At 55.3% G+C, this 25,840-nt stretch overlaps 1 protein-coding gene and 1 long non-coding RNA gene across 10 annotated transcripts; one reads left to right on the top strand and one right to left on the bottom strand.

Moving 5' to 3' along the window:
* Positions 1-804: 804 nt before the first annotated feature.
* USP2 (ubiquitin specific peptidase 2) lies at positions 805-25,840 on the bottom strand. 9 transcript variants are annotated; one of them, XM_045515562.2, is made up of 14 exons: positions 25,706-25,840; positions 17,061-17,878; positions 16,636-16,821; positions 5,410-5,460; positions 4,773-4,896; positions 4,458-4,569; positions 4,249-4,359; positions 4,039-4,103; positions 3,762-3,865; positions 3,595-3,675; positions 3,346-3,464; positions 3,061-3,255; positions 2,758-2,878; positions 805-2,527 (listed from the first exon to the last, which is right to left on the bottom strand). In XM_045515562.2, exons 2-14 carry the CDS (start codon positions 17,835-17,837, stop codon positions 2,378-2,380), a joined length of 2,196 nt encoding a protein of 731 aa, XP_045371518.2. In that variant the 5' UTR covers positions 17,838-17,878; positions 25,706-25,840; the 3' UTR covers positions 805-2,377. The 9 variants fall into 9 exon arrangements, with proteins under 9 accessions (XP_045371518.2, XP_045371520.2, XP_045371519.2 ...); XM_045515564.2 differs by having other exon boundaries at positions 25,702-25,835; XM_045515563.2 differs by lacking the exon at positions 25,706-25,840 and adding an exon at positions 24,646-24,796.
* On the top strand, positions 9,171-11,159 carry LOC123616435 (uncharacterized). The gene is made up of 2 exons (XR_006724429.2): positions 9,171-9,433; positions 10,820-11,159. It is a non-coding gene; the product is annotated as an uncharacterized LOC123616435 (long non-coding RNA).

A 25,840-nucleotide genomic window follows, 5' to 3' on the forward strand; every position in this document is an offset into this window, starting at 1 on the left:
CTTCAGTTTCCCAAGTTCTAGAATCTGGTAGAAATGGTAAATCTGAACAGCACTGAGAAAAGATAAAACCAAAGGCGCCGAGTCCCTTGGGGCCCCAGTGAGGCCCTCCCTTCAAGGGGTTAAATCTGGTGCCGTCTTGAAAACACTTTGGAGAACAGCACCTTTAATGAAAAGGCAGCTGTTTCCAGGTCTTTGTGGGGCAAGCTGAGAGCTTCCGTTCACCGAGGACCAAGCCTTGATCACTCCACGCCCAGGCACGGCCGCTCTGCTCTAAGAGCAGATTTGCTGTATTAAGCCTCTGCTGGAGAGGCCTGTCTTAGCCTGTTGTAGGTCAGCACAGGTACCCGGGTCAACAGGGAACCACAAGGGTGCCCAGGCCAGCAGTTAAAGAGCAGATAGACCGTTTAAACGAACATCTGTTAGAGATGCTGATTTTCTTAGGTGTGAAGCCAGGGTTGTGATTAAGTGGGAGACACATGCTGATGGTGATTGGAAACCTCACCCCTAAATATTTTGCCCCAAAGAATAAAGTATACATAGACAGAGGTGGAAAACGTTAATAACCGGTGAATCCAGGTGAGAAATGTCATGTTCAAAATGAGTACTAGTTCAGCTTTTTTTTTTTTTTTTTTTTTTTTTTTTTTTACAGAACTGAGAAGTTTAAACCAAAAAGCGGGTAGTTAACTTTTTCCAGAACTTGGAATTTACAATCTGGTCAAAGCAGTAAAATACCTGGCCACTGACAGGCTAGGAGTGCTTCCTGGGTTCAAACCCCTCCCAAATCAAGATTCCACTGCTCACCAATTTGTTTCTCAAAGCTATTATTTATTCTGTACAAGATTCCACTGTACATCACACATTCTTCTACTCTTGCTTACACAGTAAACAAGTGTACACACCAGCCCTTTGGCTCAGGTTCACAGGTCTCCCCTGGAAAAGGCTGTCAGGCCAGTTAAACTCAGGGTGTCTTTTTTTGATGCCTCCTGGGAGCACTGGAAAGCTCTAGGCTCTGAGGGGCACAAGCCCGGCCCAGCTCTGTGGATGTGCAGAGAGCTCCACGCCCTGTTGCTAAACAGCTTTTCTCTGGGACAGCACAGTTTTTGCCCAACTACTTAGGGCAAAATCAAGCCCGTGGGAAAGAATCCTAGAACTGAGGCAAGATGTCCCAAAACACCCAGGTTCCAGCTCCCAGGCTGGACTGCAGACTGATGCCAAGAGGAGCTGGGGGCGGCATGGGCATCCCTGAGAAACTCGGTCCAAAGGGCCTGTGTCAGGAGGCTCTGAGAAGGAGGCTTGGGGCAGGGCAGATGGGGAGAAAGAGCATGTTATGGGGGAATAAATTAAAGGTAAGAGCAGCTCTAGAGTCAGGGGCTTGTGCTATCCTTCCAACAGCTGGGGAGTAGACCAGGGGTGGCTTAGAGGAAGCGGGAGGGAAGAACTTGACGCACTACCTGAAGACATCTCCTCTCACCTACTCTCCTCTTCACCTCACTGTGATGCGAAGCAAGCCAGGGACCGCGGGTACCACCCCGAGCTCCGCCAGCGGCTCTGAACATGGCACTGGGGAAAAGGGCAGAGGCAGAGGGATATTTCAGGGAGGGGCAGTTACCCCCTGGTCCCCAAATGCTATAAGGCACAATTCTTGGAGGCAACTAGATTCCATCCAAAACATTAAAAAACCAAAAAACTTATCAGATCCCAGGCCTACTGTGGCTGTGCTTGGGGCCTGGCCAACTCCCACCTAGCACCACTGGGGGCTAGCACTAGATAAGTCATATTTGAAGAATTAAAAAAAAAAAAGAAAAATGACCAGCACAATGTCCCAGCTGTTAAGAGGTGTGAAGGAGAGCATCTCCAGTCTGAAAACTTTAGTTATGATAATTAAAAAAAAAAGTTGGGCTTTTAAAAACCAAAAACAGCTTGTTTCAAAGATGTCCCTCACGTGTGCCCCTGGAGTTAGCAGCGTTAAGAGGGCTCTCAGCTCATGGATGCTTCTCTTGCTCCTGGACCATAGAGGGTGAGCAGGGTCCAGGGGAAGACGGGCGGCACTTCCAGGCAGCGATCCTCCCAGCAGGCTCCAGAGGGCGCTGTCTTCTCGGGAAGCGTGGGGGCTGGAGCCGGCGGCTTGGACGAGCATCTTCTCCCCGCCGACCGTTGTTGTTTATCACACACAGGAGAAAAACCACAAGCTTACAAATGCAAACAAGAGAAGCCGAGGGGCGCTGTGCTGGCTGCCCGCAGTGTCCCGTCTTCCCTGCCGGGCGGGCTTGGGAGCACCGGGCTCCCCCCAAGACCCCGTCCAGGCTGCAGCAGCTCCTGCCCGGCAGCTTCACTGTATCTTCCTCTTACGTGTCAGGTGTTTTTGTTGTTTGTCTTTTTAAAAGAACTTTGGATGTGGGGCCACCACAGGGGAGGGAGGACGGGCTGTACTCCTCGCTGCTACATGCGGGAGGGCGGACTGGCCAACTCGTAGAAGAGCAGATAGGCGTCGCTGGTGCGCACTTGGCTGGGGGACATGGGGGAGACGCTGCGGAGAGAGCAGGGACAGGTCAGCCTGGCGGGCGAGGGCCACCGCGATGCAGCCGAGCGGCTGGGGGAGTGAGAGGGCCCGTCTCTGATCTCTCTACTGGACACCCGAGGCCACCCTCTCCTGTTGTCTCCTGGACAGTCTTCAAATGGGCAGCCGCTCAGCCTTCTGGCCCTGACCTCTTCTGTCCAGGCACAGACGGAGGTACGGGCGTCTGAGGTCTGTCTCACCTGGAGTCGTTGAAGGTGTGCCATTCGCCTGTCACCGGACTCCGGCAGTAGGCTGTGTAATGGCCGCCCAGGGTGGTGCCGGAGTGATTGGACACAGCGTACAGGTTGTAAACAGCGTGGTCTGAGGAGGAAGCACAAGGTTTCAAGCCCCCAGGCATCCCTTGCGTCCCCCGTCCCCAGCCTGCCCCCTATTCCCAGCTTCCCCATCTCACCTGTGAGCAGCTTCCCTCCACCTCTTGGCCTCCCATCTGCATCTCAGATACTTGTGCCCTGTGTCTGCCCTTCCAGCTGAAAAATACTTACTGGTGTTTTCTGAGGCAAATTCTCTCAAGTCCAGGTCTCTTAGTGGAAAATTCACAAATGTTGTGAGCTTGCTGGTTCGTATCCTGGATTCTGAGAACCGCTTCAGATCTGGTATTGATGTGAGTCAAGGACAAGCAGGGTGGTGAGAACAGGGTCAAAGAACAGGAGACAAGCCCCTGAGGGTGACTGCACTTCCTGGGAAGCAGAAGAGCAAACAAGAGAATGAAAGCCCATCAAGTTTCCTTCTTCCCTACTTTGCCTGCCCTCACAGTGGCCCCTTGTCACCAGTCTCTCGAGTCCCTGCCCTGATGGATCTGAAGGATACGGAGCACCAAGATCTTTGGGAACCTCTGGATGGAGAACTTCTTTATACACCGTTTTCTGGCTCGGCAGCGACAGCACGTCTGAAAGATACGACAGAGTTGAGAAGGACTCGCGGGGAAGGCTGATGGCCAAATCCAGCAATTCCGCGGCTGGTCTGCCCCCGAGAGGGCTCTGGGAGATGTGCTCTCGCTTTCACGGAGGGTGACTTACTGGCTTTTCATCGCCATCAAGCACATCCTCTTTGGTGAAGAGCCTCATGCAATCCATTAAAGTCACCTCGGGATAACCTCGCTGGGAGAGAAAAGTAAAGGTCAGAAGTCAACAACACAGAGAAGATAAGAGCTGCGTTTCAAAAGTGGGGTGACAGGGGTGCATACCTTAGCAATGGGCAGTGAGAGGTCCCAGAAGGGATCAAAGACAGTAGAACAGTAACCACAATCAGTACACGTCAGGGAGCTCTTCAGCTGCCCCACAAAGAGATCTGGGGGAGAGATGGACATGCGATGCTTAACTGCAGGGTCTCCTTTCTCACCACCACTCCTGCCTTGGTTGGTTGGGCACTGGGCATTGGGAGGGGTCCCTGGGAGAACCCATGCTCTGCTCAGGCAAAGCAGTTCACAGGGGAGGCAGGCATGCCCCTGTGCCTGCACTTACCCCCGATCCGACTGTCTTCCCGTTCTAGATATTTCCTCCACATCTGGCGCCCTTTCTCATCATCACTGGGACCCAGAGAGAGGAAGACGACTGGGTCAGAGCTCAGACCATGATAAGTCTAAAGGTCTACCAACTGAAATCCTTAGTATCCAAAATCCTCCCCCAAACTATTACCCCCAAAGAAGTTGGCATGCTTCTCCTCCTACTCACGGAAGATGGTCCAGGTTCTCGGGGTTGGACTTGGGCCTCGCTGTGACCCGGTTCACCTCATTGTGGAGCCCGTCCAGAAGGAAGCGAAGAAACTCCTGGGCATCCTGCTGACTGAACCCGAGGAAAGGAGAGTGAGAACACCCCTCGTCCCTAGCACCTGCTGCTGCCACCACCCACCCTGGGGAGGACCCGTCCCCCCGGGCCCTTACTTGTAGCCGACGAAGCGTGGGGCGTATCTCTGGATCTGGGTCTTGAACTCAGAGGGGCTCACCACATCATTGGGGGATGAGGTCCATATGGTCTGGATTAGTTTTGCAAATTCTTGGAAGGAGAGGGTAGAGGGGGGCATGGAAGACAGGTGAGCCCCTTTCTCTAAGAAATTCAGCAACTAGAGTCCCAACAAAAAGAAGCCAAAGAAAAAGAAACAGAAGAGGAACACAGAACACAGCCCCACCAGGACAGCAGCAGGAGAGCGGGGAAGTGTCCAGCGGGGACCAAGACCACTGCGCGCACGGGCCCCTCACCTTCCATGAGGGCCGTGTGCGCGCTGCTGCTGTGGCTCAGCTCCCGCACGTACAGCCTCTGGAGGCAGTAATCTCGCAGCTCCCGGGTGTTGCTCAGGCACTGCAGGATGGAGTTCATGAAGCACTGCAAGAGAGCGTCCCATCAGCAGGGGAAGACAGACCCCCGGCTGGCATGTCTATTTCCTTAATACCCCAGGCCCTCCGGTTCACCTGGCCCTGAAATGAATCCTCCCACAGCCTCAAGTTCCTCTTTCTGTAAGTGAAAGGTGTGAAGTGAGGCAGATTCCCACCGCTGGCACAGGTGACGCAACTGGTTATTTACTAAACAGGTGTACAAAAGGGTGTGGGGGAGCCAGACGGAAGTGGGTGGGGAAGTGATGGATGTCCTTGAGAAGGATCCAGGAAAGTAGCTAGGCCGCCAGCGAAAAGGGCAACTCCCCTTCAGCAGTCCTTCCTGCTGGGGGCGGGGATGAGGCAGAGCCCAGCAATTCTGTAAAACACCAGTCAGGAAGGGCAGCTACCAACTGGCCTGGAGGGTAGGGAGTCAGCTGAAGCCAGGAGGGGACTCTGGTTAGATGGTCCCAGTAGGGATGGAAGGGAGTGGTCTCAGGGAAGAAGTGGGCTGGGAAGAACTCACCGTGTTCCCAAGGTTTCGGAGACCAGCCAGACCCTGGGCGCTCTTAGAATTCTGCAAGCAAAGAACACGTGGCATATGAGGCTGAAGGAAGAAGCCGGCCCCACGCTAGGTTCTTTCTGGCCGATTGTAGCTGCTAGCATCAGGCCACACACATTACTCTCTCTCCAACTTTAGTCTATGTACATTGTAAGAAAGAGGGGTGAGAATGCCTGTCATTTTCAACACACAACAAAAATATTCCTCAAGGCTTTGCTTTCCTTTATTGACCACGTGTTTCTTCCCATCTTTACGTTACTCTTCATTCTCTGCCATGTTGGAGACTAGAGATTAGAGCCAGAGACTGGGAGTTCACATATCTGATTCCTGACATAAGTTTCAGGTCCCCAGTCCAGGCACACTCTAAATGACCTACACGTGTACCGCTAATGTCTGAGCTATAAAGCAGCTATACTAATAACCACTTCAAGGAGGTCTTGGAAAGCCCAATGACGAAAATCAACTGAGTTCAGATCTTCAGCTGGGAAAAATTCTGTCGGCCTGCCATTCTGAATTGCCAGGGACAGGTGGAATTCCTTTCAGCTGAGCTCAGCTCCTCAGGGCTGATTAAAGCCTGGGAGAATCCTCCCCACCTGGTTCAGGTTTCAACATCCTGACTGGCCACTGGCTGGGAATCCTTCTGATGGCAGACTGTGGCCACGCAGAGGTGAGCACCTGGCTGCAGGCGCTACTCCTGCCCTTGTCCCTCTGGTGGAGGCTGGAAGGGGGCTGGAGAGAGCGCAGGTGCTGGGTCAAGGACGCTGAGTGTTGTTTTTCCAGGTCTCTTGGCTAATCCTGGCCCAACCTCCAAGGAGTCAGAAAACCTTCAGGCTCAAAGGGTTAAAGCAGCAATGCACAGAGGACCCTGCCATCCTCCCTTTCAGGGAGGGGACCCGGGAGCAGGCAGCTCTGGAGCAACACTGGCTGGGGCATGCGTGGGGCCAGCTCAACCCTGATCAGAACAGAAGCCTGAAATAACTCAGCTAAAATTACTCATGCCGTGTGCTGACAGCATCTGAGGCTGTCAGCAGCTCAAAGCCCATGAGGTTGTCAGCATAAGGGGGGTGGGGTGGGGAGAAGCAGGCTGAAGGAGGGCTTTTCTCAGGAACTGCCCTGCTGATCCCACAAGTAAGAGGATCCCTCCTTGCCACTTATTAGGTCTAACACTAACAGGCAGGCAAGGAAATACCTAAACCAGCAGACAGACCTGATTTCTACCTGCAGCTGGAAAGAAAAGCCTATTGGCAGCAGGTGGGGTATAAGTAGCCTCTGAAGAACAGAGCAGTGTAGGGCCCCAAAAGCAAAATTCAAATCTTACCTTTCCAACAATCTAAACCCTGATGTTCCAGGCAGGGGCCACAACAAAGACAATTCCCTGGACAAAGACCTTACCAGCACTTTCAGGGCAACCTGGGGCCCAGCAGAAACACTGACGTCTCCGTGCTGCCCGCCTGGAACTAAGCAGTAAAGCCCGCCCGCAGCTGAACGCCCACTCTGACACCTCTTTCTGGCAGCGCTTTATTAGTTCTCACCCCCCTGTGCTTCCATCACTGGTGACTGTCACTGTCCACCCTCGGCTGAGATGCAGTCACGCAGCACTAGTGGGGGTAGGGCAGCGGGAGACCGGAGGCATCTTTCTAGGGAAGCATTCCTGCGGTGTCGACACTCTGACCCAGCAGACAGAGGGTCAAGAAGAACGCATCGTGATGAACAGTTACTATCCTGAAGGATCTAATCTTACTTGTGGCCTGGCCGGTGGAGGAGAGCTGGAGAGGCTCCTTCAAGGCATCGCTAGGACCCTCTTCGTTCTGGGGGTGGGGGTTGTGTCTGTCTAAAACCTCCTGAGCTTGAAACCACTTGGCAATTCGTAAGCATCCTATGTAGAAGGCGGCTGGGTGACAGGAGTCAGGGGGTTAGGGTGGAGGGGAGAGCAGGACTCTTCTCTGCCTTGCCAGATAGTCTTCTGCCATGAATAGGAAATCAGGAGCTCCAGGGAAAGTCAGCACTTTCCATTCCAGAGAGGAACAAAATGTCCCAGAAGTGACCTTTCTTACGGGGAAAACAATCCTACCTCAGGGCTGACAGGGAGAAGCTAGAACTGGAGAAGTTGGGAGAGACCCTGTATAGCCAGCCTCTCACCAGGAGAGGAGGAACTGACTCCAGCTAGGATGCTGGAACTCAAGTGCAAAGAGCTGAGAAAATTTGGGTCAAGAACATCCTTCAAATTAGCCAGCAGCACACCTAATGTGACTCAGTAGCAACCACTGTCTAGAAAGTAGATGCCACCTCCATAGCCAGTAAACAGCGTTCACCTTCCAGCGAAGGTGCAGGGGACTCAGGAAGCACCCGCTCTACGTTAAGGCATTGGAAACATCCGGGAATATAGGCCATATTAAAAAGGCTGATTGAGGTTTGTGCCTTCACACTCGAGACCCCAGCCCAGGAAAGAGCATTCCGGCGTACTTCACCTGTGCCATGAGGGTCAGCCATGAGTCCTGGCTGCAGCCAAGGAGCCTGGTGTGGCCCTGGCACGGGGCAGTGCACGCACTGCCAACACGGGAGCTGGTGCTGTTACATAAGATCTGCCAAGCTCTGGCCCCTTCTCCCTTCCCCCAGGGGACAGTGCCCAGCCTTTAGCCCCAGCATCACTCTGGAGTGGCTACATCATTTGAAGGCTCCAGCGCCCACTTAGCAGAACTGGGGAGGGCTGGGAAGAGAAGGGACGTTGACCTCTTTCCAGTCTGCAATTCCTCTGCCCTTCACGGGGTCAAAGGACCCCTGTTACCGACCCTCGGGGAGAGGGCCTTTTGGGATCAGTGACGGGGAGGCAGCCCCCTTCTGATCAGCCTTTCTTGCTGGGTTTTGGCCTTGGAGGAGTCACACCAGCAGAGTCCAGCGAGCTGCCCGTTCCCTCACACCCCGAGAACTAGTCAAGGTTACGCCTTCCTGCACCTGTCCGGATAGGTGCCAGGAATTAATTAAGAGCCCAAGAGCCACCTGGTGCCTGGGTCGCGGAGAGGGAGAGGGGAGGGGGACTCGGGGCTGGGACCTCAACAAGGGGCAGGGGCCGCGAGTGAGCGTGAGATCACATGGGGAGGGGGCACTCCTTGCCGGGAGACCCTGGGAAAGGAGGGTGGGGGGGCTGGGAAGAATCCGCGCCCGGGCCGAGGGCGCGCGGCAGACGGAGGTATGGGTTGGGGCGTCCCGGGGAGGAGGCGGAACCCCAGCCCTCAGCGTGGGGGTCCCGGAAAAGGGCCCCGCGTACCTTGGCTTTGTTGACCAGGAGCCCCACGAAGGTGGAGATCAGCAGGGAAGGGGAGAGAGTGGAGCGCGGCCGCAGCTCCTTGTTGAGGGCGGGAAAGGGGGCAGCGGGGGGCTCCTCGGGCAGGGTCACGGTGTACGAGGTGCGCATGCTGGGGGGCGGGCGGCGGGCTCGGCCCCTCGCCTAACGTTGGCCAAGGGGGCGCGGGGAAGTACCGCGCGGACCCACAGCCCGGACGCCCAGGCCGGCGAGGCCGCCACAGGACACCGTCCGCGGCGCCCGGCGGTAACCGCTACGGCGGGTCGACCGCGCGCCGCTCCGCCTCAACCTCCCCGGCGCGCGCCGCCAACCGCCCCGGCACCGGCTTAGCGATCCGGCGGACTGCCGGCCCCCGCGGGAGCCTCGGGCCCCACGACGTCAGCGCCGGGGCGGGGCCAGGGCTCCAGCCCCGCCCCGGCCCCGCCCCCGGGCCCCGGCACGCGGACCCGGGCGAGGCTGCTCCCCCGCCCACCCCTCATCTCCTGCGGGTCCGCTCCCTGGCCCCTGCCCACCGTTCCCTGGCCCCGGCCGGGCCCACCCGCCGCAGAGACCCGCAGCCCCCCGCGGCGGGCAGGATCCCGGCAGGCAGGACCGGAGCGCGGAGCCCCGGACCCGCCTCGGGACTGGGACTCGGGAGACACTTTGAGGCCCGCAGAGGACATGTCTCCAAGGCCGAGTGTCAGCCGGGTGAGCCTCCCCCAAGGCAGCCTGCGATTCATTACTTTTGGGGCCTTGCAGATCATTTTGAGAACCAGATGAAAGCTCTGTACTCGTTTTTCAGGGAAAGATGCACTCACGCACAAACCTGTACAGCATTGGCGGGGGGTGGGGGGAGGTTCAGGCCTTCTTGAAGCCCAACATCCACACAGTCCATGAGGGTCACTGGGCCAAGGTTAGGAAGATAGATTTCCAGGGCCTTGGGACTGACCTCCCCTCCTCCCTCCAGTTGGAACTAGGGTTTGGCCCATTATCAAGAGGCAGTGCCCATATTTTTATAAGGTGGAAGAGGTCACTGTCCCTTTTGGCCCCAGGAAAGAATCTTTTCTGGCCTCTTCTATCCAGTTACCCAACTCCATCTCTTCCAGAATCTCAAATTTTGATTTCTTTTTGGGAGATGGGGATAAAGCAACACGATGGTGGAGAAATAGGTGCTCAGCTGGTGTGGGGGAGAGTGCACTGCTCTGACCTAGGGGCAGCAATACTTGAAGATCAGAGGTCTCAGTGTTTTATTCCTGATGCTCCACCCGCCTCACCTATCGGGTACCCACACAGAATCTGCCTGGGGAAAGTATCTTGTTTGGAGCTTGATGGCTATTTTTAGCCAGTATTTTTAGCATTTAAAAATACTGAGAGGCAGCAGTGTGTGCTGTTACTCATCTGTGGCCTCCTTCTGTTCCTCTTGGCCTGCTCATCCTCACATGTACACGCGCACTGCACACACGACCACAGCCACACGGGGAATGTGCCCAGGACACACGTATGGCTGTACCCCAGGCCTCCCACAGAACAGCAATTTTGTGCTATTGAGAGAGGTGTACAGACGGTTGCCCCTGTGTGTTCCAGGAGCGGTGGTGGGAGGAGTGGACAGCAGCAGGAGCTATAGGGCATTCTCCTGGCTAATAAGTGAGGGCGGGATGTTAGGTCACTGTCCTCGCCCAGTGACCAAACCTGGACCTTGGACAAAATGCAACAGCCTTTTTGTCCTCGCTGCCTTCTTTCTAACCACACCCTTTCAAGCCAGTCTTACACTGTCTGCAGCAATGCCTGCATTTCATCACATCACTCTTCTGCCCTGAAACACCACAAGCGGCCGACTCTTCTCTCCAGTACGGAAGCCTCAGGTAGCCCTGTCTGTGAGGCTGTCATCCATAGGCAGCACACCATTGTCACCACCCTCCCTCTTCTCTGATCCTTGCTGCCAACCAACCTGCTTCACCACTTGCCTTCTCTCAAAAAGCAAAACTGATTATGTACTTACTAAATGCTAGGTACTTCTAAGTGCGTTATATATATTATCCCAGTTAACTTGCATAATAACACAATGATGCAGTAACTATTACCTCTGTTTTCTAGACAAAGGACTTTAAGCCCTGAGAGGTCAAGAGAGAGACTTGCCAGGACCACAGAGCTAGTAAATGGCAGTGTGGCTTTGAACCCAGACCTGTGCTACAGCAAAACCCAGGCTTGCAGCAACTACCAGGAGATTCTGGATGGCCCTTCCTGTTCTCTGCTAATTACCTGCTGGTAAATTCTGCTCAAAACACATGTTTTCCACAAAGCTTTCTCTAATGAACTCCACCCAGCTCTAAATACCCCATTACTGTTTATTAATGTTGTTTGCACTGTATTAATTTGTCTTAATATGTTTATCTTTGTTTCCTAAGTGTCTCTAAGACTTCTGTAAATGATCTGAGCTTGTGTGTTGATGGTGCCATCACACTGATACCTCCTCAAGGGCAGGGTTGGGGCTTCTCTTAGTGGGTGCTTAATAAAGGTGTTGAGCCCATCACTAAAGGGGGACAGACCAGGCTCTGCTGGGCATCCTGGAAGTCCCACTGGGCCTCGGGAGAGGGGGCAGGGTGAGTCTGGGTCTGCCTGTTGAATAAGTGTGCTGCAGACAACGCTGTCCATCAGGTGCTCACGCACTGGAGCATTTGGCCTGTCTCCCCCTGATATAGGCTGGCTACCCCAGGCCATCATGGCATCCTGCCAGTACGCTCTCTCCCTCTTTCCTGGAATGCAGAAGGTTAGGGACGTTGCTGGGAGCAGGGAGGCCCAGATGGGGGAAGCCCCTGCGTGGGAGCCCTTTGAGAAGTCTGGGCGGAAAGAATTCACACAGGGTCCAGTCTTGTCAGGCAGGTCTGGCTGCTACAGGACACAACCAACCAAGAACTGTTGGTTCAGTTCTTAACTAGCCAAGTCCCAGTGAGACTCCTTCTCCTCCCTCCGTGCCATTTCTTGAAGTGGGACGGGTAACACATACAGTCTTACGGGATCTGAGTCTGGCTTTGGCCCTATGACTCGGCCTCAAACACGCTGAGCTAATCTGAGCAGGGCTCATTCCTGCACCCGGAGCGAAACTGCTATTTCTCAAAGCCTGTGCTTGGCCTGCCTCCCCTGTAAATAATTTTCTCACCTCAAATCCTTCCTGGCACGAATGGAGCATTTAAATAAGTTAAAGTCACGGTTAGCTGTGCCTGAGGCTGGACTATGGAGATCTTGCTTTCTCAGATCTTAGTGGGCAGCTGGGTCCTGGTTTAGAAAAACTGCTCAGGCCCAGGCAAATGCCTTCAGGCCAACAGCCCTGCTTCCATGCACACCTGCTGTTACCACCTCAAATGGGACAGACTGGTGGCCTCATCCACCGATTGAACCGGCAGGGGCTCAGAATCCTTGTTAGGGTTTAAGTGCCCTTCGTGGGGAGGACCAGTCAGTCCTACCTAAGTTCTATAGGCAGCTCCACCTCTCTGCATCACTCAGACCTCAGGAGGCCAAAATCTCTGTACTCTTTTGAGCCTAGGGGGCAGTCTGGCCCGAACCAGCTGGATTCCAGAGGCCCACACACTTCCCTCTTGCTTGTACCTTTGTGTGGGGTGCCGGTTTTACATATCCATGGCGGTGAGAGGGTGCAGGGGGCCACGTGTCCAGCTCTGAGCCCTGAACATGGTGTTCATTTCTGCAGCTGATGGTCAGTGGAGTGGCTTCCTCAGGGGCAGGGGATATTTGGCCAGGCTTGAATTAACTTCTGCTTTGCTGAGCCCCACCCCAGCACCACATTAATTCCAGAGACAACCTGGAGTGGGGATGGAGGAGGAGGCAGGGAGCATGGTACTGGGCACTGATTGAGAAATTGAGCCTGGTTAAGGTAGCACCAAGGCCACCAGCCAGGTCACAGTCCACAGCCAGTCTTCAAGGGATGGAGACATCGGTGTCTTGCTGAGTCTAACCACAGACCACAAACCGACCGCTCTTTCTTTCTCAGTAGCTAGTACCAGTCCTGGCTGTGGGACCCCTCTGGCTTAAGGTCTCCACATGACTGTCCTATGCTGTCAGCACAGATTCAGGCCCTCACGAAGTTTAGCCTCCTCCGGGTGGCCAAGTGGGTGAGGACAAGCCCCAGGGTCTCAGGCTGCCAAGCTGGACAAACAAGACAGCAGGGATGCAGTTCAGCGTGGCTGAGTAAACAGTGAGAAGGCAGCGGAGAGAGGAAGGTCATACTTCTCACCCGGGAGCTCCAGGGCAGCCCCTGCTGTCCTCAGCTAGTTCTCTTGGGAGTAAAACTCCTCCCTGTTCCCCACTGCTTTGCAGCAGTCAAGTCCAAAGTCCCACCCAAGAGAAAAAGCACATGACCTCAGCTTATATAATCTCCTTGTCACTGAACAGCTGGAACCCAAGGTTGAGTCAGCAGACCCAGTGGCAAAAAGAACCCTGGTAATCTAGGTTCCCCGACTGTCTGCTCCTAGCAACAGGTTCCAGAGCAGAGAGCAAGGCTGTGGAGGAGGCTGTGTTGAGGGTAACAGGCTACACCAGGCTCTGAGCCTCAGTCTCAGACTCTGAGCCATCAGTCTCTGGCTCTGTACCTGAGCAGCAGGTGCCCGGTCTGGTGACTGCTCTGGAGGGCCCTGGGCCAACCCCAGCTCTTCCTGGGGAGGCGACAGGGTGGCCTGGGCAGGGCAAGGCAAGGGGAGGGCAGGGCTGAGGCCGGAGGGCAGAATGCCAGGGCCGGGGAGGGAGCAGCTGGAGTGGGTGGAGCGGAGGAGGATTAGGATGGATTGTAGGGTTAAAGCGCAGCCCTGGCCGGGCTCAGTGGGAACAGCCTGTCCTTCCATAGGCCCGAGGGAACAGGAGAGGTGGGGCGGAGGGGGGACAGGACTGGTTTGGGTGTTTGAGCCTTCGGCTCTCTGCAGGGCCAACCCACCGGGCCTGGCTTGGAGTCCCCATTGTGGGTGGTGGAAGTTCTCTCTTTTTTTTCTTACCAGTCCTGAACTAACACACCCCGCTCTTCTCCAGTCTCTCTGCCTTAAAACAGAAGGTGAAGCTTGGGGCAGCCCTCACTGTCCTAGGCTGAGCTGCACTGGTGTGTGGACTGGCATTTTGTTGGTATTTAAGCAAGCCGGAGGGGGGGGTGGTTTCGGAATTCATGTGTCCTCCCCTCCCCCCACCAGTTCTTTAACTCCTGCTCAGCTGCATCTGTGATATTCCAAGTTCACGTGGGCTATTGTATTAATGAGGGGAATGAGTCTGGTTGGAAATGTTCTACTCCCCGGTTGGGTCTGCTTTTGACCTTCCTTTGTGAGTGCCAACTGTAGTTCAAGTCAGCTACCCTGAGAGCCTGGGGCCAGGGCTGCCCTGGGGTGGGGGCCCAGGGGAGTCAGATCACACTGGACCCTGAAACAGGATGTGCTTTCTCACCTTTGTTCTTCCCCACCGTGGTCCCCTCCCCACTCCATTCAGATGCCAAATGCCCCTTTTCCATCATCTCCCCCCCCCCCCCCCCCCCGCTAAGTTTAAGCTCTCCTGCAGCATTTTACAGGTTTCAGATTCCTCCACATCCAATATTTGCTTTGAGCCTCATGACATCCCTGTGAGGTGGGCAGGGCAGGCATGACCACTCCCTTTTATGGATGAGGAAACAGCTCAGATGAGAGGTGTCCGAGGTTAAAGAGGCAAACTGTCCTTCCAGCGGTCATAGCAGCCCATCGTGGCCTCAGGTGACTTCTCCCTTTCCCACCACCTATGACACAGAGAAACACCTCGGGCTGCCTCCTATTGCAACTATTTGTAGAACTTATTTCCTCAAGTTAATTGTGAATGGACTGAGGCCACGGACCATGGCTCACACCTCTCTTGCTTCCCAAAGCACCTGGGAGGGACATTCATCGAGCACCTACTATGTGCCAGGCCCTTTCACACACAATCTTTGATCCCTCACAATCATCTATGACGTGGGAATTGTGACTGCTTTCATTTTACAGAGGAGACAGGTTCAGAAGTTCAGGAACCTCTCAGAGGTTAGTTACACTGCTAGTGAGCTGAGCACTGGAAATGGATGCATGAGATCCCCAAATGAAGATGGGAAAGGAAACTGGACTTGGTTTTAGAAAGAAGTGGTCCAGGCCCTAGGAATAGGGTTGTTCTCACCGCAGCAAGATGCGGTCAGCCCCAGGAAGTGATGGTGAGAATGGTGAGGAGAGAGGGGGCGAGGTAAAGTCAAGGTCTCACACTGTTGACCCCAGGAGGGGCCTTTCCCATTTGGCAGTATCTTCTTGAGCACGAGCTCAGAGTGAAACAATAGCTCAGTTGTAGGGCCACTGGTTCCTTAAGTGCCTTGTGAGTTGTTTCTGGAGGGGACGGAAGGATGTTAGGGGGCCAAGTTTGCCCAGAGGCCAACTCAAAACTTCTCTCCCCCCAGCCCTGGGGTGGGGGTGGGGCCGTGTGTCCGCTGTGGAAGGGCTGGAGGGCAGCGGACTCCAGGGAGGTTTGGGGTATGCCAGTGTGGGAAGGAGGCAGAGTCCCAGTGGAGTCTTGACTCCCAGAGGAGGAGGAGGCCTGCCCTTTTGTGATTGGGGCTGAGGGTGGGTCTGCCCTTTTATCTGTAAAGGGAGGTTTTCAGACCTCAGCGTGTGTGAAGGTTACAGGGAGGCTTGTGAAAAGGGCACATTCCCAGAGAGTTTGATTCGGGGGATCTGGGTGGGGCCCAGGACCCTGAATTGTTAAGCTGTGCAAGTGATTCTGATGTAGGCTGTCTGCAGACCCCACCATAAAGAGCCCTATTCCTCTGAGCTAAGGGAGGGAGCCCCTCTGAGGCTTCTAAGACCCAAGCCCCTTCACTGAGAGCTGCGTTCTGACTGCCCCTGAGACGGGCAACACCAGACGTGTTCAAGTGAATCACGCTTCAACCCAAGCACGTGCCCCCTGAGAGCACATCTTTCTCTCCCAGGCCAGCCCTGTTGTCTCCCACTCCTCGTCTACACTAGCTCTCCAACGTAGCCAACCCTGCCTTCTCAGGGTCCGAATGTTCTAGGAGTCACCAGCTTTGGTATTTCCCATGGCTTCACAGATGGCCCAGCAAGGCCCAGACTCTCTTAAGTTATGGTATCAAAGTTGTCCTCTCAAGACCTTTAGTTATGACAAGCTGCAAGGTGTATGACTCAAAGCCCTGCCCCTGCCTTATGCTCCTGTTCCATTTTTCCAGACAAGCACCCTAAGCAGCATTTCTTGCTACAGCACAGCTATTGTTTCTAAAAGACACATGTCCAAAGAGTAGGGGAAATGTACATAAGGTAATGAAGGAGACACAGCACCCAATTATCCTGCCCATATGCTTGTCTGTCCATCCACACACCCAGGCACCCACTCATCCATCTATCTATCTATCTATCCATCCATCCATCCATCCATCCACCCACATGATAAGCAGGTCAGATGAGTTCTGCACTGAGCTAGGCACATGGTGAGGGATGTAGAGATGTGATTTCTTTCTCATCCTCTGAGGGTTCACCACCTAATGGGTAAACCAATAAAGACAAGGCAGAAGGTAGTCAGTGCCCCAAGAGAGGGGTGTTTAGGGATTAGATGGAAGTGGGGCCATGCCAGCCCATACCCCTGGTCTCCAGCAGATCCCCTTCCTTCACTCCAGCCCCGGCAGGGTTGGAGTATAGAGATATTGGATTGTCTAAAGCCCTAGACAAAAATTTCTCCACCATTTTTCTCAAAAGACATGCAAAAACTACTGTCCAGACACCTTGGTCCTGAGCCAACCAGTGTCAACCAAAGGAGTCCCCCTTTTCCCCTGATGTCTTATGTCCAGATGCTGACCCATACCTCTGGGCTGGGATGTAAAAGCCTGAGCAGGAGAGATGCAACCAGAGCAGGGAGGCCTCTCTTACCACAGGGCACACTGGTGGTCTGGGGGCCTCAGCATTCAGTCCAGGAGGGGGCAGGGCCTGCAGGGGACCCCAGCATGTTGGCTGGGAAAGTAGAGGGTAAGAATCGTAGTGTAGGTGGGGGTAGCTGGGCACTTCCAAGAGCACTGCTGGACCATCGTTGAGTGCACAGGTCGTGAAGTAGGTTTCCTAGGGAGAGTGGGAAGACCCCTGAGCAAGGCACCGAGCCACGAGGGCATCAGATGTGCTGAGATGACCTCCCTGGCTTGTCCCCACTTGGGCTTCAGGAGCAGCCACTGTGAGGTGTGGGTAAGAAAACCTCTGTCTTCGATCATTGGTCCAGTTGGCAGTCCTTTCCTCCACCTGGCTCTTCTACATCAGTGACTGCCTCCCCAGCCCATTCCTGGGTCCCCCAGGGGCAAACTCACCATCGTGTCTCGCCCTGGGGAGCTGGAGCGGCTGGACATAGGGGCCTGGCCCTTGCCCTTCTCCCACAGAGTATAACGGCCACTGGGTCGGTAGGTGGGGCTGAGGACTTCAGGGACTCGTGAGGGAGGGGCCTGGCTGGGCACCTGGGGTGCACTGCCCTTGCGACCATAGTTCTCCAGGTAATCGGCCAGGTACTCGGAGCGGCTGGCTGCCTGGTAGAGCCCTTGCAGGGCACACAGCTCCTTGCGCGTGCGGGCCAGCATGGGGCTGCGGCCCAGGTTCCCGGGGTCTATCCGGTAGCTATCTGAGGTCCGAAGGCTGGAGAAATCCTGGGCCAGGTCGGATTGACTGTTCGACTTCTTCTGGGTCAGGGTTACCCCCTGATCGCGGGCATTCACGGGCAGGTAGCTGAGGGAGCTGGTGGTCATTCCATAAGGGAAACCACTGCCCCCGCTGAGTCCACTTCCTGAGGGCCGCTCGGCGATCCGAGCCTGGCTCTCCGCCCGCTTACCACCCCCGATGATGTCGGGTCTCAGCAAGGGGCGGCCTCGGTCATAGTCCAGGATGCAGGAGGGGCCGTAAGTACGGGGACGGGTGAAGAAGCTGGTTGGGGGGCCTGGCTTGAAACCAAGCTTCTCCTTCTCCAGGAAGGAGGCAGCCAGGTTGGCCCCGTAGGAAGAGGGAGTGTAGGTGCCATAGCCTGATTTGGAGTAAGGGGCATCTGTGTAGCGGGCCGATTCTGTGTAGCGCTTCAGGGTGGAGGAGAGCTGGGACATCCTTCAGGGCGGCACTCAGTGGGGACTGGGAGCCTCATGGGCTGAAAGACAAAGAAAGCAGTTGTCAAAGAGCCCTGCTGGGGGTCAGGCTCCCACTGCACCTGCTCTCCATCTCCAGCTGGCCAGACGTTAGATCTTGCCCAGGTACCCTGTGGTCTGCTTCCACGAGAGACTGGCCCACCGCTGGAAGACACACTTCTGCGTGTGTGTGCACACATATGCACGCGGGTCTGCACGCACCTGTGCATTCAGACCTCAGGGAAAGCACAAGAAACCAAGAAACCATGGGGGGCTGTCACTCTCAGCAAGTCCTGGCCACCCCGAGTGGTCCTGTTGAAGACTCTGGCATGAAAGCAGGAACTGCCCTACCTCTGCAGCCCTTCAAGCAACAAGCATTCCAGCCCAGATCCCATCTGCTCCCTTTCCTTAGCTTCTGCAGATCCTCCTGCGATGGCGGGATGCCGCCACCCTCCCCTCCTGGATCGAAAGCACCGGACATTCCAAGAGTCTAGGCTAATCCTCTCCTTTCTGACCTATGGGATGAGCTGGAGTCTTTTGGGAATCCTGCGCTGTCTGGAGCTGGCATGACCTGGGGATCGTTTAGCCAGATCCCTGATGAGGAAAAGGAGGCTCATGAGAGGACTAAAGGGCGCTGGGGGTGAGTAGCTGAGAGGGCGCTTGACCTTGGTTTCCAGACCCAATCCCAGAGTTCTTCCCTGGACAGGGTCACCTGCTGCGGTAGGGGATCCTCGTGTGGTAGAGCCCAACCTCCTTTGTGATCTCAGCCTTCTGTTCTATAAGTGGAGTTAGGGCCTTGTGGCCTCCCAGGGGTTCCCCTGCCAGCACCCATCCTGAACTGCTCTTGGTGATAATGACTTGTGCAAAGGGGGCCCCCTAGAGGCTAAAATCCTGCACTGAAGGTAGCGCTCCCTGTCCCCACCCCCAGTCCTGGCAGCTGGGATGGGTCTGGTGAAGGAACAAAGAATCTCTGAATTGGGGAGTTTTGAGGGCCATGAAGGATCATCCATCATAATTTCTCTGTTGTACAAAGAGGAAAAGTGCCACTGACTAGGCCGAGGTCACACACTAGCAGAGCCAGGATTAGAATCTGTCTCTCAGATTTCCAGCCCAGTGCTCCTTCCACTGTATCTGGATTCACCCCTCTCCCCCAATTTAGGCTCCCATGGGGGCCCCTAGAGACCACTCTCCATCACCCTAAGTCTGCAGGCTTTATCTACAATGAAGCTGGAGGGGGAGGATATAGCTCAGTGGTAGAGAGCGTGCTTAGCATGCACGAGGTCCTGGGTTCAATCCCTAGTACCTCCTTCAAAATAAGTAGATAAATACAGTGGAGCTCAGAGAGAAGGGCAGGTCGGATAAGGTCCCTGTCCTTGAGAGTCAGCAGGGGTTCCTGGGGGGCTCCTGGGGTAGTGGGGGGCGGTGCAGAGCCATCCAGGACTCTCAGAGTAGCGTGGTAGGGGCCAGTTTGGACGTGCCCTGGGGCTGACAAGCTGGGTGATTTTGCCCTAGTCATTTAACCTCTCTGAGCCCCAATTTCCTCACCTGTAAAATCAGTATAATAATCATCATTATGACTCCTACCACACAGGGATGTTGCGAGGAGCAAATGAGAGAATACCATGTGAAAGCTCCCAACAGTGAAGGGGGTTATTATCTCCTCCCCCAGCCCCTGCCAGGCAGCCCGGCTCCTCCCTTCATAGGCCTATAATAATGTCAGGGCTGGCTGTCTCCTGGCCTGGCCGGCCTCTGACCTCAGCCCCAGGCGCCAGGCTTCTGCCTGCAGCCCCCATGAGATAAGCGGATGAGCGGGCAGTGGGCAGAATCTAGCTGTTCAGCAGTCAGTGGCTCGGGCAGCCCATAGCCTACCCTCAGCCCACAGCCCAGCCCATTAGGGCAGAGAGAAGCTGATGCCAAGCCCCAAATGCTGAGGGCTTGGCAGAGAGCTCCAGAAACTCAGTCCATGTATGGCGTGGGATAGGTGCAGGGGTGGGAGATTGGCAGGTGGCAACTTCCAGAACAGAACTTCTAGACACTGCCAGAGACCTCCAGCCATTTTCAGTCCAGACTGGCATTGCAAAGGCCTGGCCTGGAGTTACTGCCTGCCTTTCCCACCCGGGGACCTCTTACCCTTCGTGGGTACTTCCTTGCCCACTGTGCTCCCACCTCCAGCACATCATTCATCCCTTTCTAGGTAAAAGTGAACTGGAGAAAGACCTCCAGCAGGATTAGGGAGAAACCACAAACTTTCCTCCCATTTGCTTAGCTTTCTGGGGGCCAGAGAAGGAAGAGAATGAAGGCTGAGGGAGACCTGGGGGAGAGACAGAAGGAGGCACAGGGGCAGGGGCATGGGACCAGTCCTGCTCTATTTCACTTTGGAGAGCTCCATCAATAATTCAAAGTCAAAGAGACTCCAGGTCTCAGGAGCTGGGCTCTGGGACACCCAGCAGCCAATCAGATATGACTGCCCCTCTTCCAGGGCCTGAGCTCCTGCCTCCTCCCCACTGGTCTCCCCCCTCTTCCCCACACGAAGGTTCCCAGGGAATTGGTATTCTGCGGGCAGTGCCCCAAGCTTGTGACCTCTCCTGGCCCTGCTGACGCAGAAGTGCTGGGGCCAAACAAGGTACAGCATACAGGGACAGTCGGCCCTTGGATGGCCCACAAGTAGTCCTGGGAAGGTTTGGGGGCTGGAGGTGCAGTCACACCTTCCAGCCCCCAGAATCCCAGGAGGGCTGGCTCCTCATTCTGGCTCTCCTGTCTGCTCCAATCTGGCAGGCGACTGACAGATCTCCCCCTCCTGCCCCCCACGGTGGTCCTGCCATCACTAACAGCCCCCTGGAAGCTGCCCTGTCTGGGAAAAGGTCCCTATTCAGGCCTTGAACATGCCTCTCCCCTCCCCCACCCCCCAGTTTCACTCTTGAGGAAAGTGCCAGCACCTTTCAGGTGAGCAGAAGGCTTGGGCTGGCACCCCTTGCATTACCTGGCACAGTTGTCCCTGGAGGCTGCAGAAGGCACCCTGGGTGGGAGAGCAGGCCGGGGCCCTGGCTATAGCCTTGCTGCGCAAGACAGGGACAGGACGGGCACTCACATGGCCGCGAGTCTCCTTGTTGCCACAGGAACGGCCTGAACTGAATGGCCCTTTCATGGGGCAGTGGGAGGCCAGCCGATTGGCTGTGATCCCCCATCCCCCTCCCTGCCCAGCGTGGGGCCCCTGCTGCCCAACTCCTTTCACTGTTTACCCGGGAGCTGGCAAGTACAGGCATGTGGTTCCAGGCAGCGTCTCCCCAGGTGCCCGCCACCTCGGACAGTCTGCCTGCCAGCCTCCTCCTCGTGCCATCTCACTGAGGGCCTTGGCTCTGCCCCGCTCTGCCAGACTTCCCTCTCCCTTTGCTCAGTTTCCCCCTCTTGGGAGGTGTGGCTGCATTCCTTTTCCTAGAAGGACTAGTGAGCCAGGTGGCCGTCATCCCTGCCAGCAGGTACTGAGTGCCTCTGGACCTGGCATTGTGCTGAGTGCTTCTCATTTCTCAGCAGCTGAAAGTCTTACCCTCAGACAGCCTCACTGTGCCCCTGGCGCAATTCTAAGGATGCTTCATACAGAGTGAGGGTCAGTTTGAAGCTTTGATTCTTTGGGAAGAATCAAAGCCTCGAACTTACAAACGTCATTTGAAGGTTTAATTTTTTACATTAAATTGAAATTCAAAATATTTTCCTTCAAAATTAAAAAAATTTTTACAAGACGTTTAAATAATGAAACATTCAAATGAAGTATTCAGCATTCATATTTCTGAAGTTATTAAAGCTTAAACTGCACTAAGACTTCAGGGACACCAGTGTATTAATTCACTTAATCCTCACGATTGCCTTAAGCAACAGGTGCTATTATTATGCCTCTTTGCAGATAAGGAAACTAGCGTTCAGGGAAGTGATGTGGATTTCCCAAGGTCACACTGGGAGTGGTGGTAGAGCTGGACAGGGATCTCCACCTGTGCTCTGTCTGCTCATAGCTACCCTGAAGTCAGGCCCCCACTTCACACCTCCCTGGCCTCTCCCTCAGCTGGCATAGGGTCTGGGGAGATCCAGGCATCCCCTGTTTAGGCAATAGCATGGCAGGTACAGACTCCCGCAGGAGCTGCCCTTTGAGTTTCCACTGCAGGGGAATGAAAGCGAAGCCAGGCGCAACCTGAGCCCCAGTATGATGCTGATCAGCTGTGAGATGGTCCCGGAGGCCTCCATTTCACTCGTGGTGCCAAGCTCCTGCGCGTCCCCTGGCCCCAGCATCTGGCCCCAGCCAGGGTCTTTGGCCCAAGGCCTGCTTATGGACATTCCCCCCAGCCTCTTACCCTTGCTGCAGCTCGGCCTACTCCCCAAGGTACCCAGGCTAGGTGAGTCAGGGATTAAAATGAACCCTATCCCACTGGGGTAGCTGGGCCCCTTACGTCAGCCACTGTCATTTCCTGTTGCTCACGTGAAGGGCTCCCTAACCTGCCCAGCAAGGGGAGGGACTTACTCCCCAGGAATCCCAGGCACTCCCGGCCCCCAGGGTAGCGGATGGGTAATGCCCTAAACCCCAGCAGCCTTCATGGCCCCTCTCTGGCCAGATCCATTCTGCTTTCTGGGGTGAAGGCATGCCAGCTTTTGTGGCCTCACCATGGCCTGGATAGAAAGCCCCTGACTGGGTTTCAGAGGTACGCCTAGATGGGGTTCAGTCCCTTCCCTCCTACCCAGGTGTCCGGGATGGGTGAGTAGGGGAGTCCCAGCAAGTCGGACCAGGTGCTTGGGAACCTCCACAGTGGTGACCTCAGAGCTTCCCAAAGCTGCTTGCTAACAACATCGGAATGAGGCACTGGGATGGTTGACCTTGAAGGGTAAAGTGGGCTGAGAGGGGCCCTGTCTCCCTTCTTCTACACTTTCCAGCCCACACTCCTAGCTGCTGGGGCCCTGTCTAGACACAAGTGTCAACTCCTGGGTCGAGGGGTATCCTGGCAGAAGTGGAGGATGCAGGCAGAGTGGAGGGTTGGGGTGGGGCATATCTGTGCTCCCATAGTCCAAGGGTTTTGTTTACTCCTCAGGCCTCCAGGTGCCTCAGCCTGCCCTCTCCCCTTCAGCAGGTCACTGGTGGCTCTCTCTCTCAGGGGCTGGCACCTGGTGACCCACCAGTTTAGTGCCTAATCATGCCGCATATACCTTGGCAGGGGATCAACAAAGGGGGTGGTCCATCTCATTCTCTCTAGATCCTGGTAGTTGCCCACGGGTTGGCAGGGGGCAAAGAGGTAAGATAAAGAGGCTGGAGACTAAAGCCAGATCCTGACTGGGGAAGTGGTGGGCTTAGGGCAGTGCCTCGATGGTGCTTCTTGATTTGGGGTTGGGATGGGGTGGGCATCTCTACACTTCCAAGAACAGGCAAAGACATGGGTCCCCAGGCACTACTGGAATCCTTACATTCTCTTCTCCAATCACCCCCTTCCAGGCACTCTTCTGGTCCCCCCCAGCCCCCCAGAGGAGAGCCCCTCCCTCCATCTCCCCTAGGGCTTCTGCTTTTCTCCTCTGGGCCTTGGAGCTTTTGGCCTTGTCCACAGCACCCACCAGTGGGGCAGCTTTTCACATGCTCCCCAAAACAGACAGTCCAGGGCCCTCTGGACAATGACCCTGTAAAGTTCAGATACCAAAGAGGGCATCTACTGACCTGTGTCCGGGGACACTGGACGGGATCTGGGGTCTTCTCCTCCCCAGCAGGGCAGGGAGCACAGTGGCAGCCCAGAGGCTGGAGCCTGACTCAGGGGCTGGGTAATCCGGAGCTCAGGTTACCGACTCCGATATATATAGTATCTTATCTGACCTCACAGAGATGGCCAGCACCACTCTCTCGCATTCCAGGCCTGGGGAGAATTAAAGGGGCAGTGGCAGACCCTCCCTGGTGGTGGGCCAGTACCCCGCAAGGAGATCCTACAAGGACTGTTTGAACGAAGGCATCTTGAAGTGGAACAGGAGGAAGATTCAAGGGGAAACAGAACTGGAAAGATGGTAGAGGGATAGGGGTGGAATTGAGGCAAAAATATAGAGAAGGAGGTGTCAGTCACAGAACTGCAGGAGAGGAAGAAGCCTTAGTGCTTGTCCCCCTCCTTTACTTTGGAGCTGGAGGAGACCTAGAGGCAGATAGCAGCTCGCTCAAGGGCACACAGATAGGGAGAGGCAGATGGGACCCCTCTCGGGTTTCTAGTCCAAACTCTTTTATAATGGACTCCTAGGCCGGGGCTTTTATTCTGGGTCTATCCCTTTTATTGGCTCTGAGACAGTGGGAAAATCACCTAAGCTCTCTGAACCTTATCTAGTCTGTAAAACAGGAGTAATAATATTAATAATAATAATGCCAATGCTATTCCTCAAGCAGTAAGGATTAAATAATATTTGTAACTTTCCTGGCACATAATAAGAGTTCAATAAATGATAATTATCACTCTATTGAATACTTCCACTTATAATTAGTGGTAGTATTTGTAGTAGCACCTCTTGGGTGAAACTTGCTACAGAGAAAAGGGCCTCGAGGCCACCCCTTGGGTGTGCTCTGTTCGAATGTCAGAGAACAGAGCCACGGTTTTCTGAGCTGGTCCATATCCCATAACTGGCAAGAGCAAACGCGGCTTGCCCTATTCCCAGATGTCCAGTCCACCCATCAGAGAATGGCCAGGCCCACTTAGGCTCCTTCCTCCTTTGTCTAGAAAAATACAGCAAGTGCCGCTTCCCCCAGGCTACCAGGAGCAATCCTGGCTGCTCCCAGGTGGTTCCACTCTACCTGTAGGAGAGCTCAGGATCCCAAGCCTAAGGAGCCGGGCTGGCTGGGCAGGGTCACGGGAGGACGGAGCAGGATTCTTAACCTCTTGGGCCTTGGTGCTCTCGTCTGCTCCCGGTCTGTTTCTCCTGTTTCTCGATGGCGCTCCCTGAGGACTGGGAGTACCCAGGATGGTGCCTCCACCCTGTCTCGGCAGAGGCTACTGACTCAGCTCGGGTCCTGATGATGCACTTCAGAGGACGCCCTCGTCCCAGGCCCTCATTCCAGTCCTCATTCCGACTCCAGTTTGGCATCATCTAGAGCTTCAAAGGAGTGGTGGCTGCTCCAACCCCGACCCAACCAGCTCTCCTTTCCTCCACTTTATGAGTGGGACTTGGGGGACCTCCTCATGCCCATGCCTGGGGAGGTGAGGCTCAGCAGAAGCTCCAACTCAGCCCCATTCTAAAAGCAGCCAGGTCAGGAGGTGGATGGTCACTCCTTGGAGGACAGCTAGAATGAGTTGGCCAGGGCTTCCTTTGGCTGTTAAGTATAAGTTACTTGCCTTGGAGCACAGCGTGCTGCTTCTGGTTTGAGATTGGTGAGAATTTCAAAGATGCCTCTTTCTGCTTTGGGATTGGTGGAAAATCTCCCCTTCTACTTAACTGCTACCCTCCCCCTCACCCCTCTGGCAAACTGACCAGAGACAGCCCCCCAGGAGCTTTGAGAGGAGAGTGTAAAGGAGCTGCGCACACACGTGGAGAGCAGGTTGTCAGCGGCCAGGCGTCACTCCCAGGCCACATCCCACACCGGGCTCAGAGCCCTGGACCTGCCGAAGCAGTGTTGCCTTAGAACACACTGATCAGCACACAGATGGCTCTTCCCCGCACCCTGCACTGTCAGCTGGCAGGCCCCCTCACACAACTGGCACCCACAGCTGGAGATCCTCAGCGCAGCTGGCATTTGCCCTACATTTCTAGCGCCCATTCTGCCCAGGCTGTCGCTGACACCTCACTTTCTGAGCCTCAAACGGAACTGCCCTCCACATCCCCTACTCCCCAGTCTCCGACAGGTGGCACATACCTACCTCTTCTCTGAGGATGGACGAGTGGAGCCAGGCACAAGCATGGAGCTGTGGGTGAGTCCCGGCTGGTACTGGAGCGGCGCAATGAGCAGCAGCTGACGCAGAGGGCTCCCTGGCCTCGGCTCCTGCCCGCCTCTC

Source organism: Camelus bactrianus, chromosome 33 (genome assembly GCF_048773025.1).
Source record: "Camelus bactrianus isolate YW-2024 breed Bactrian camel chromosome 33, ASM4877302v1, whole genome shotgun sequence".
In the NCBI taxonomy this organism is placed as follows: Eukaryota; Metazoa; Chordata; class Mammalia; order Artiodactyla; family Camelidae; genus Camelus; species Camelus bactrianus.

Coding starts and splice junctions, on each gene's coding strand:
- USP2 (XM_045515562.2), bottom strand. CDS start 17,837: ATGTCCCAGCTCTCCTCCACCCTGAAGCGCTACACAGAATCGGCCCGC. Junction 5,461..16,635: donor GACCACCAGTGTGCCCTGTG/GTAAGAGAGGCC, acceptor CTTTGCTTGCAG/AATTCTAAGAGCGCCCAGGG. Junction 3,465..3,594: donor TTGATGGCGATGAAAAGCCA/GTAAGTCACCCT, acceptor CGTATCTTTCAG/ACGTGCTGTCGCTGCCGAGC.